The sequence below is a fragment of the Dermacentor silvarum genome, chromosome 3 (genome assembly GCF_013339745.2).
Source record: "Dermacentor silvarum isolate Dsil-2018 chromosome 3, BIME_Dsil_1.4, whole genome shotgun sequence".
In the NCBI taxonomy this organism is placed as follows: Eukaryota; Metazoa; Arthropoda; class Arachnida; order Ixodida; family Ixodidae; genus Dermacentor; species Dermacentor silvarum.
In genome coordinates this window covers 61,517,280-61,529,637 of record NC_051156.1, presented here as the reverse complement: position 1 = coordinate 61,529,637, position 12,358 = coordinate 61,517,280, and the positions used below count along the sequence as shown (strand labels likewise).

The 12,358-nt window shown below is 45.6% G+C and overlaps 1 protein-coding gene across 1 annotated transcript in view; it reads right to left on the bottom strand.

The window, feature by feature from the left end:
* The window catches only part of LOC119444419 (eIF-2-alpha kinase activator GCN1), an 80,428-nt gene that overhangs the window by 14,842 nt on the left and 53,228 nt on the right, over positions 1 to 12,358 (bottom strand). Inside the window, exons 17-19 of the mRNA XM_049664586.1 lie at positions 9,504 to 9,697; positions 6,370 to 6,581; positions 5,274 to 5,422 (exon numbers count right to left, since the gene is read on the bottom strand). Of these exons, the coding sequence (XP_049520543.1) occupies positions 5,274 to 5,422; positions 6,370 to 6,581; positions 9,504 to 9,697 (555 nt within the window). The remainder of the gene's footprint in view (positions 1 to 5,273; positions 5,423 to 6,369; positions 6,582 to 9,503; positions 9,698 to 12,358) is intronic.

The following is a 12,358-nucleotide window of genomic DNA, read 5'->3' as shown; positions in this document are numbered from 1 at the left end:
CACAGAGGCTTTACTCAGGTTTCCTCAAGCATGCCCTCCGAATCTGAGTGAGTCTGCCAACCTATGGCAGCGACAACTTCATCTGTTGGGGAGGAGCTTCGGGTATAGGCATGTATGTGAATACAGCTATAAATATGGCCATAAAGTTTGCACCTCTTCAAGCCATGCACGGCTGGGATGATTACCCTGTAAGACAAACAGTTTGAGATGTCTGTTTGACTTACCTTTAACGTATGATCAATCGTCTTAAGAACTTCAGATCAAGATTTTTAAAGTCCCATAAGGTTAATCTGAAAGAGAGTACAGTTGACTTCTGCTAATTCGACCCTGACGGGACTGATGGAATTGGTAGAATTATCCGGCTGGTCGAATTAAACAAAAAGAAAAAGAATCACAGAACACACCGCTGATATCTTTGGCAGAACTGTCGACTTCCATTAATTCGACTCCGGCTAATTCAATCCCGATCAAAGGTCCTGGCCGGCACCCATACATTTCTATGGGCCCAAACTATCGTTATTTCAATCCTAAAATTGGCCTTTGCCAGACAATTCAAACTTGACCAGTCAGCACACACATGCCCGACTCCTACGGTGGCCCCAGTAGCGACCCATTAGGTGGCAGCGTCTGTCTCGGCAGAGTTTAGGGGACAGTGCATGCTATGACCAAACGTCAAAAAAGCCTGCCCTTCACATTGAGCACACGTAAAAATTTTCCAAGGGCTTGCCCTAGGGAGATTTTTGAGCAATAACCGTAGCTAACAATATCTAATTATGGTATTTACCAGATTTGTGCCTCTTTTGTTCGTCCTTTTCAAGAAAGAAGATGAGGACTGCTGCAGCAACACGACCGCGACAGCAGCCACGACGGACAAAATGCTCCCTGCACTCGACGTGCTGAGGCATTCAGTGGCGTGCGGAAACATTCGCGACATCATGTGCGCGCACTTCTATGCCTTCCAGAAGGGGATCGTTGACGATTTGGGCAAGAGGAAAACGCACACGGATAGTAGAACCTCATTAATGTTCTTCAAGGAACTGCGAAAAAAAAAAGTTGCAGTTTCGCTCGAAAGGTTAAGCAATGATTGCGATAGCAAATTAGTACACAGCTGTACGAAGTAAGGATAGTAGTTTTATCAGCCAAATAAACTTGTTAACATTCACTTACTAAATAAATTAGCAAGCACGGTGTCCCGCACGCACAGGTAAACATGAACACATCTCGCTCGATGACCACGAAAACTTGCTGTTAAAACGCTGGAGTCGGGAAGCGTGGCTACAGCAATGAACGAATTGACCTTCGCGCCGTCTCTTGCTTCAACGCGAACCAAACGTCGAAAGCACAGCACAACATCGAAGATCATTTTGAAGATGAGGCCCGCGTGAGCGCGTACTTTGCGCAAGTCGCAGATCGCTTTGAAGAAACCTCGCTCGCGCGACTGCACTGTATAGGTAACGTGCCGGTCGCTTGTTGCAACGTACAAGCTGGCTGCACTGCTAAATTTACGTGACCGCCACATTCAAACGCAACGCAAGGTGCAGGAAAATTAGATTGGTGACGTATCAAGGGGAACTTAATACATGGAAGTCAATGAGATTTAGGTAGGGACTGCGAAAATGCGACGTATCAGCCGGGAAAACGCAGCAGCGAGGAACTTATCAAAAGGGTTCCATTATTAGGAATTTTTTCTGCTAAAAATAGTCGACTCCCGTTAATACGAAGTGCACGGGCACCGCGAAAAACTTCGAATTAAACAAACTTCCAATTAACCACAAGGAACAAAAACGGATATTTTTATTCGAAAAATGACTATGAAAAAAAATCGGTTATTGCCGTCTGCTTCTGCTTGCGGCATCTTGCTACGGAGAGCAAGTTCTGCAGGCTGTAGACGTGGCCGAGTGCTTCGTCGGCATTGCTCTCTGCAGCAAAAAACCGCTGCGCGATGGCAAGGCCCGCAGCTACATCAGCAGCCGCAGGTTGTGGCTCACTTAGAATGTTGTAGTCCTCGTCACTTTCATTAGCAGCCTCGTTGGGCCGAACCATTTCAATTATTTGACTGTCCGTCAGCGTACCGCACATTTCAACACTGCCATCAACGGCGACGTACTCTTCGAAAGTGACGTCACCGAAAGCTGCTTGAAGAGTATGGTCGTCGAGCTCGCTTGTGTCTGCTTCCCCCGCTGGAGAAGACGAACCAACTCCAGCCACACTTGCACTAAAACCACATACCCTGAAGCAGTTTGCAATTGTTTCTTCTTTAACGCGGCCCCACGCTCACGCTAACAAGTGGCTAGCACTGAGGAGGCTCACCTCGTACTGCATGGAGCTCTCCATGCACAAGAGCTTCCGCTCGAGAAGGTGCTTTCGGTACAGCACCTTCACATTTTTTATGATCCCCTGATCCATAGGTTGCAACACCGATGTTGTGTTGGCTGCCAGGTAGGCGACGCGGATGGCACTCAAGGCCGGCACATTCATGTAGGCACTGCACTGATCTACAAGAAGCAATACCTTGCGGTTAGATGACGCGAACTTGCGATCTAGTTTATGTAGCCAGTCTTTAAATAGTTCCGACGTCATCCACGCCTTTCTATTGGATGCGTAATCGACAGGCAGCGTTTTGACGCCCTTAAAACATCTAGGCTTAGCGGCCTTGCCAAGCACCAGCAGGCGACATCGCTCCGTGCCAGTCATGTTCGCGGCAATTAAAACGGACACTCTCTCTTTGCTGCGTTTCCCTCCAGCACAGTCATCGTCCTTGAAGGTCAATGTCTTCTCGGGTAACATCTTGTAAAAAAGTGCCGTCTCGTCGGGATTGAAGATGTCTTCCGGCTTATATTTGCTCAAGTATTCGCGAAGCTTTTTGTTCTCTCCACGTCGCACATGTTTCCTGGTCGACGGACGCCCTTTCGCCACTCACGCTTTTGAACACCAGGTCGTGCCGTTGCTTCAAGCGTGTCAACCATCCATCCGAAGAGGCAAAGTTTTCAATTCCTAACATTGCCGCAAGCGATGAGGCTTTCGGTGCAACGATATCGCCACTGAGCGGAAGGTGATTGCTCCGTGCCTCCCTAATCCAAATGAGCAACGCTTGCTCTAACTCCGGGTGGGCGCTGGTGCGCATTCTCTTGCGAGACATCTTGAACTGGTCTTTTTCAACCGCTTCGAGTATCGAGCGCTTGTTCTTCAGGAAGTTTGAAAGAGTGTTGGGCTTGATGCCGTACCTTCGTGCGATGTCCTGCTTGGCGATGCCTCCTTCCTCAACTTCTTTCATAATCTTTACTTTCGTCGCCAAGTCGAGCGTCCGATAAGGTCCGCGGGTTGCCATTGTCGCGACTGCAGGTGTAAATGCGGCACGCCGCAAGCGGAACCTCTGTGCAACGAGGCTTGACGCACTACAACACTCGAGGAAACAAACGGATAGCGCAGAGAGGCCTAGTACGTCAACGCCACAGAAAGACCACGTGACGCGGCTAACCTTGCCGCCTGATGATCTTTGGCGCTGTCGTCAGCTGCGATGCCGAAGACGCCAGTACCTAACATTGACGCTTCATGAGCTGTGGCGCTGTAGTCAGCTGCGATGCCAACGATGCCCGTGCGGCACGCAAAGCTGATTTTCACTTTAAAAATAGCAAATTTCTCTAACATTACGATCACGTCGAGACATCCGATTGAGAAATAACTTCTAATTAACCACTATTTTAGACTTCTAACTTCTAATTACCGAGCATTTTTTTCGGTTGGTTTGCATGCAAAACTGACGGGACCCCTGCTTCACTTCCAATTAACCGAAATTTCCAATTAAGCGACTTCGAATTATCGGGAGTCGACTGTAAATTCATCTTTTCTTGATTTTGTGTATGTTTTGATGATACAACCCCACAAGATTCGTATCACCGAGATTTTACTGTAGATCCATGCGCATTTTTCTTGCAAAAAAATCGGGTGCGCATTTAAGATTTCTATTTTGTTTAGGTGCTTTAATGTTATTCCTACGTTAGTTTTCTACTTTATACCCATAGAAAGGGGGCGTGCAGTTGATCCAGGATCATGTTAGAATCAAGCGAATATTGCCAAATGAATCCACGGTGTGTCTGCCATTATTTCTGCAACTCAAACGTTTAACTCGATCACCCAGATAATTTGATAAATTTTGTTAGTCCCTTCAGGGCCAAATTAGCGGAAGCCAATTGTATTCGCCGCGACTCAAACATGTCCCCACATCGAAAGCGCACCCACATTTTACGGGTTCGGAGTGGAATGCTAATAATTAAAAACGACATTAAAGGTCCTAAACAAAGTAGAAAGAGAACGCGCATCCGATTTTTTTAAAGCAAGAAACACACAGCATGCCTTCGACTCTGGCAATAAGAAAAAGACAAGACCGGCAAACTTTAACTTCGCAGAATATAAATTAATTATTATTCATCGTCATCTCCTCAGACAGCACTCTATCGCTGTTTATGAAGAACCGCAACGTGTCGTCCTTTGTACAGTCCAAAGTGCTTTTGATATTCTGCATTTATCAAATGATTCTGCAACAGTCGAAGAGGGAATGATGGCGCACGCCTAGACTAACCAATTCGCTACTTCATCCTGCGATGCATGCGATTCTTCGAAATGCCAGGAACACGTATGTGACACGACTTTTGTTACGGCTAGCTGAACACGTAGAATAACTTATTGTTTGAATGTGTTTTCATAATCAGACTAAAAGCAGCGCATGGTTGCCGTCGTGCTATGAAAAAACTCGGTCTGTCACCATCCATGGTTGCCATCTTGTGATGGCAGTGGCGATGACACTGGCTAGGCTGGCTCTGATCGTAGAGGCTATGGTGAACAGATTACACCCCCCCGAACAACTACTGGGTCAACTTTCTGAGAAAAAAAAAAAAAAAAAAAAAAAGGTGTAGTAGAATTGGGTAAACATTGCAATAATTCATTGCGAGCTATTGTTCTCGCTTTAAAATCTTTCTGGGTCAGGCCGAAAATAGCCGTTTTTGACGGGAGACAATATGTGTGACACATTGTCTGTACCCTAACCCAAGACGGACTCTGCCACTATTAGAGTCACCACTGCGGTCAGCACTGGGGTCGAATTTCACAGCGAACACTAATTTCAAGATCGAAATAATGAAAGTTTGTCCCACAGAAATGCATGGGTGCCAGCGGGGATCTTTTGACAAATTAACCGAAAAATAGAATTAATCAGAGTCGAATTATGGAAGTATTGAATACTGTATAAGGTATCCCTGATACTGTTGACTACTCACCCGGTCGGCAGTCATGTACTTGATCAGTGTCTTGAACACTCGTTCTCTCCAGTCGTCCGTGAGGATGCGCTCGGGAGCTTGCTTCAGCGCCACCGAGAGCGTCACGCTGCAACCATGCCTTAATGTCCAGTCCTCGCTAGGGTCATCGCCTGCAGCAACATTTGTCCTATTTGTTACAGCGAGCTTCGACTGTCTTCAGGACACTCAAAGAATGTGTCAGCCAGAAAGCTGACTATTCACACACTCCCAATACAAATGCATTTCATTAAGATGACACAGCTTGACGACAACATCATTGCACAGCTCAGAGAACCAGGCTCCTGAGCCCTCACAATATCACGCATGCTGTCAGAAGCTCACAAAGCTAAATCACACTGCCATGCACAAAAAGCTTTACGATTATATCAATTTATGACTCGGGCTTTGGAACAATCTATCACGAAGCAGCTGTAAAACAAGGCTATTGACTATTCAAACAGGCCACGATTTCGAGTTATTGACCAGCGATTCCTTATATCAATTCACTAGATCAACAATTACAGTAGACTCCTTTCAAGATGAGCGAATTTCAGAAAACTGCTCGTCATGCCAGAGGTAGAGCTTGAAACTACAGTGCACCAAGTCTAAGAAACTAAATAAGAATCTCTGAACTGTTCAGCTTATCAAATTGTAGCTTCACAGGTTCATGATGTTACGGAGGAGTGGGGTGTAGTGCTGAAGATACGGCTGACTCTCAACAAACAAGACGATTTCGTGGGAAAAGCATGCAAATGGTCTGTAAACACAGCATGCAAATAATCTGTGAAGACACCTTTTTACGTAATTGCACCAATATTCCCATGCCGTCAAACTTTTGTGGAGCTGCGGAGTACAAATAGGGAAGCGATTATGTAAAAAGTGACAATATTAATGGGCAGTCTATCTAAACGTGTGGACGAAAGTGGCCGACAAAAGTGGGCCTTTGGGACAAGCAATTTGAGAAGAACCAGATGATAATGCGAGTGAACGACTGAGGCTACATTTCTGAGACACGTATTAGAGAGGAATTCGCTCGAGAAACAATGGTAGAAGAACAGAGCATCGGGGGACGACTCACTTAGTAGGTGTTCTCGGGCGAAGACGGCCAGCTCATCCGGTGGCAGCCACCGGCAAAGAGAGCCCAGGCACCCGGCAGCAGCCGTGCGGCAGCCATCCTCGGAGCTGCTCAGGTAGCTGCTCACGCTGGCCGTCACACTCCGCCGCATCAGGTCCGACATCTTGTGGCCCGCTGCTGCCACCACACGGTGCAGCGCGTACAGCATCGTCTCTCTGCGCCGACCAGGCATGTAAAACGCGTCGTGTATTGAAATAGGTGGTCGTTGACGACTTGATGCCCTCAGCAAAGATGTTAAAGGTTAAGAATAAGCAAATCCTAAATTAGAAGAAAGGGCAACAGATGACTGAAAGAACGGGGTTTATAGTACAGTTCAACCACAATATAAGGAACTTCAATGCAACAAAATTCTCTATACAGTAGAACTGCACATTGTGCGGCCGTGCACGCCCTATCTTGAAAGCTATCTGCGTCGGGGGCTGAGTCTAGGTGCGACGGCGGCTTATACCTTTGTGTGTGCTTTCGTTCTCGCTGCTAAGTTTGCGTTGAAGCAATACACGATACAAAGGTCACTTCGCTCGCCATTGCTGCCGTGCTTCCTCACGCCAGCATTTTGACAGCGAGTGTCCACGGTCATCGAGTGGGATGTGTTCACGTTTGCCTGTGCGCGCTGATACCATGCTTGTTAATTTGCATAGTTAGTGAATGTTTGCAAGTTTACAAAAACTACTATCCTTACTTCGTATAGCTGTCTACGCATTTACGATTGCAATAAATGGTTCGCCTTTTGGGCAGAACTGCAACTTATTTGAAGTGGCGGCGGAAAAAAAATCTCTCAAAATTTTACCCTGCATAATAAACGCACCCCCCAACTTTGCATATTTTTCGGGGAAAAAAAAGTGCGTTCATTATGCAAGTAAATACGGTAAACTGCCAAAATCAAGATGGTGGGATAAAATGGAACAAAGTTCGTAAAGAGACGCTTGTATCTACTGAGAAAAAAATGTTATGAAAATTATGAGATATACAAAATGTAATGCCATCGAATTGGCACCATCTCTGAAAAAATCTAAATTTTTCATGGAACAGGTACTCCGCTACAAAAATATAACTGCAAGCACTACAGTTGGGCGGGCCGGGCCGTGGCCACTGATGTTCCGGGATGGTTTGCGTTGTCGTCGCTCCGAGAGTCAAAGTCCGACGAAAAAGCAGCATCCTCAGACTCGCTGCTGCTTGATCCATCGATAAAATCAACTGCAGACGCAGCAAAATCACAAAATCTGCGATCTCTCGAAGCGCGCTTGCCGCTCTCGGAGGCAGCTATTTTTGCTTTCTACTTTGACAATGCCGAAACTTCTATAGACCGTTTTTTCATGGGCGCCGCCATTTCGTAGGCAATGGCGCCATCTATGGGCAGTTGGCACGCTGGCTTGGGCGAACGCCCGTGTTGTATGCTATGGTATACGCTCGGTGGCAGTTTCTAGTAGATTTTTTCGCACTCGCGCATTCTATTTAGCATGAAATGGCGTCTTCTACGTGAGGTAGGGTGCTGTGAGGCGTAGTGAAGGAATTTAAGTCTGAAGTAATTAAGCGGCTGGAGTTTCTGCTGGCGTTAGGGCGGACGGAGCACCTAGAGCGAGGTGTGCGCGTTTGTTTGAGCTTACAATCAGCCTCGGATATCAGTTAGGTATTTCGTAAAATTCGTTTCACGAGTATTATCATACTGCAACATTCTCAGCACTGTAATTATAAGCTCTGGCTGGTTTAGCTGCAACAAGTAGTTACGAAACAGTTGACGATCCTAACAGCGTGGGTACCGTTCTGCTGGCGAATAAGTTGTACTGTTTACTTCGACAAGCGTTCAAGTTGCTATCTGTGGATACACTGCGCGACTGCCTTGTTTGTTGGGCAAGGTTTCCGCCCACAAATAAAATAGTTTGGTTAATAATAACCGCATACCGTACAGTGTGAATCACACTTTTCTAGTGGTCGAACGAGCAGCTACAGACTGCGCGAGCTTCCGAGACAGAACTAAATGCTGTGTTATAGATCTGTTCTATATAGCGCATGGTCCAAGCATGCGGCACGACCACGCGAAGTCTTATTGCGCCGTTATCCCCTATTCTGGTTTATTTGGCCGCAAAAGGCGGACATATAAACTTTTTTTCTGATTTTTTTTTTCAGTCTCGTAAGTTCAGTCATCTACGACGCATTCACCCATCCTACGGAAATTGTGTCCTTACAAAAGCTGTGGGATTCTCATGTGATCCCCTTTGTATATTATGCCTTACAGAGCAAAATGGAAGTTCCAATCGAAGGATGATGCTTGTGTATGTCATGTTGGTTTGCCAACCGGAGTGCTCGCTGTGTTGAGCAAAGCCTTCGGCCTCCTGTAGGAGGATAACGTAGAGATAGTGATTTTAAGTCTTCTAGACTTAAGATGCGTGAGAACGATGCCGGTGGCTGATGGAAATGTTTTACAACTCTTCGTTGAGTGAAAACCGATACATCCAACATAGTTCACAACACATACACACACCGTGGCTAATGATGCGCGTCGCATTCTTGCACATCCAAGAGAAATTTCCAGATACTGTAGCTACTGCTGCACCTAAAGGCTACACAGTGGTTGTTCGACAACCTCGTAAGAACTGACATCCTGTAAATTGCACTCAGAACTAGCTAAAACACCTCCAAATCGTTCCGCAGCGTGCGACCGGCAACACATTCAAGCCGCGCCGCGCCGGCTCGCCCAAGCCAGAGAGGAGGAAAGGATGGCCGCGCGCCCTTTTCTCCTCGCCCGATGAAAAGGTCTATAGCACGTTCAAAAATTACCGCCTGGCAGGAAAAAAAGCGAAGTGCTTAGAAAACTAAAATCTAGTTCGCCTACTTTCCGTTTGACAGTGCAGTGTGTCCGTGAGCGGCGCAGAAGGTCTTGAAAGTGGTGTTTCAAGCCATCAATAGCGGGCTAATGATGCCAAATAGGCGTGGTACGGAAAGAGTTAAAAGCCTAAAAACTTTAGTTTTTTGGTTATAATGTGGTACTGCTAAGAGCGCAGTTTTTCGCAACTCCCGCATCCTTTTTATAAGCGATCTGGACTGCATAATGGCTGACATTAGGCACCACTAGCACTCACCTGACAGTGGGATCATCCTGGTTCTTGACCGAGTTGTGCAACTCCTGGAAGACTGGATCGCAGCGTGTGTGAATGACAATGAGGTGACTCAGCGCTACCGAGGCCTTTAGCCTCACCTGCCGGTTGCCGTCATTGAGTGCTTTCAAGAAGGTGGTTTGCAGCTGAGGCAGGAATGGTTTCAGCTGCACCCCAACCTGCATTGGCCATCAAGTCCTCCCTTGAAGCACAGCTTGCCAAGTCGACAACCTGACAGTGAAACTTGCCACGAGGGTGTGAAACACCACCACACACAAGCAGCATGTGCACCACGTGAAGAATCCAATGGCTGCTCTCTCACAGTTCTTTAACGTGTAACCCACAAGTCCAAGCTGTACTCATTCTAACACTTTGTACCAGTATACCAAGGACAAATCCCATATGTGCAGGTCACTTTGCTTTGTTTTTAGCCATGAACAAGTTACACGCATCTGCTCATCCAGTCACTTATTGCCGAGTGTGGACAGTCATGCATATTATTTCGCTGCGGCCAGAGGGGCTCTACAAGAGGGCTCCACACAAGATTAACCGCACCACTCTTCGTACAATCAAGTTTATTTATCATCATCATCATGCATATTATTTTGTAACATTTATTTTGCTGTCTCGCATTGATACAATACTATTCAAGACTTATGTAATGTGGAAAAACTGCCTTTCTCAAAATACGTTTTATTACTGAATGATTTCACTAAGTAAGAAACAAGCCATACATTTCTTCTTCCTGGGGTTTTACATTTAACTAGGGTTGTACGAATACTGAACATACTAGACTTCCGTTAATTCGATCCTGACCGAAGGTCCCAGCTGTCGCCCATGCATTTCTATGGGCCCAAACTGTAGTTATTTCGATCCTAGAATTGGCCTTTGCCGGATAATTCGAACTTGAGCAGTCAGCATACACGTTCCTGACCCCCGTGGTGACCCCAAGAGCCACCCCTTTAGTGGCAGCGACTGTCTCTGTGCAGCGACTGTCTCTCGCATCGAAAACGCCCATTTTTGGCCTGCCCTAGCAGGATTTCCAAGCAATAACTGTAGCTCACAATGTCCGATTACGGTATTTAGCTGATTCTGACGCGCGCCCTTTTTTTTTTTTTTTTTTTTGTCATACAAGAAAATTGGGTTGAAAATAGCCTAAATGGTGCAATCGAACACGGAACCAAAGATGCCCTCGTGGCATTCGTATGCCTTTACCTGCATAACGCAGATGTATTTCAGCAAAGCTGACTTAAAGAGAAAAAAGAAAAATGTACGGTGATGCTGACTTAATGAAACCGGTGCAACATATATTAGACCCCTGCCCATTTTTCTTGCTAAAACAATGCGAGCGCATCAGATTTCTACTTTGTTTAGGAGCTTTGTTGTCATTTCTATGTTAGTTTTCTACTTCAGACACATAGAAAGTGGCCGTACATTTGATTCGGGCACATGTTAAAATAGGACAAATACTGCAAAATGAATCAGCAGTGTGTTTTGACGTTTTTTCTGCATCACGTTTAAATTAATTCAACCCGCTGGATAATGTGATCAATTTCGTTGTTCCTGTAAGGGTCGAATTTATGAGAGTCGGCTGTAGTATATTTCAAACCGAATACCAAATTGAATAGAGAAGAAAAAACCAAATATCAAATACCGTATTTATTCCATTATAAGGTGGTCACGATTATAAGGTGAGGGTGCAAGTTGCAGGACACAAGAAAAAAAAAATACTGCCTTATAGTGTGGCTTCATGGCATTGTGGTGTGCGCTGCTGTAAAGCCACACTATGAGGTGAAACTCATGCTGCCGTGAAGCCACACTACACGGTGACATTCACGCTGCTGTGAAGCCACACCTGAAGGCAAATTTCGCGTATATGACTGAGGCTGAAGATTCCAGGAGAAAAAAAAAAAAAAACACCTCACCTTATATTTGAATAAATACGGTATCAGAACACTTCTCACGAAGTTTAATGCTTACAAATTTTATGCAAGAAAACATGGTGCTGCACATGCACGGTAGTCTACTAGCATTATATACTAAGACTGTAGCCAGCAATCGGTAACTTCGGTATATAAGAATAAAGAATTATGGGATTTTACGTGCCAAAACCACGATCTGATTATGAGGCATGCTGTAGTGGGGGACTCCGGAAAATTTCGACCACCTGGAGTTCTTTAACGTGCACGTAAATCTAAGAACACGGGTGTTTTCGCATTTCGCCCCCATCGAAATACGGCCACCGTGGCCGGGACTCGATCCCATGACCTAGTGCTTAGCAGTCCAACACCATAGCCACTAAGCAACCACGGCGGGTGGTATTTAGGAATAAAGATGTAGACAGTGGTGGCACTGACGAACTGAGATTTGGAGCAATTTTTAGAGAAGCTAATGTTCATTTTGGAGCAGTTTGATGCACCTAAATACAGATTTCAGAACACTTTGGAGCAAAATAAAAAAAAGTCAACTGTTGGACACGTCCTAGACACTTTCGAGCACTTAAAATAGACAAGCGCTATTCCATAAAGTATTTACGTGCTGTAAAACAATGTTACTCTGCCTCTAAATACAAGAAATAGAAACACAAACCCATTCACACAGCCTGCAGCGATTAGTTTATTTCAGATTGTGTGAGGCTGCTCAGAAGTTGCCATTTACATGTTTTGAATTTTTTATTAGAGACTGCCAGCTTAGCCTTGTTTTCAGCCTAGAGATAGCATCAGCCAGAAACACCTGGCCAGACTCAATGCCATCAATGCTCTTCTGAGCCAGGCTATCTTTGATAAGCCCCTGGTGACGCTCAAGCATTGTTTTAGATGACACCAGGCGCTTTTCAGTGG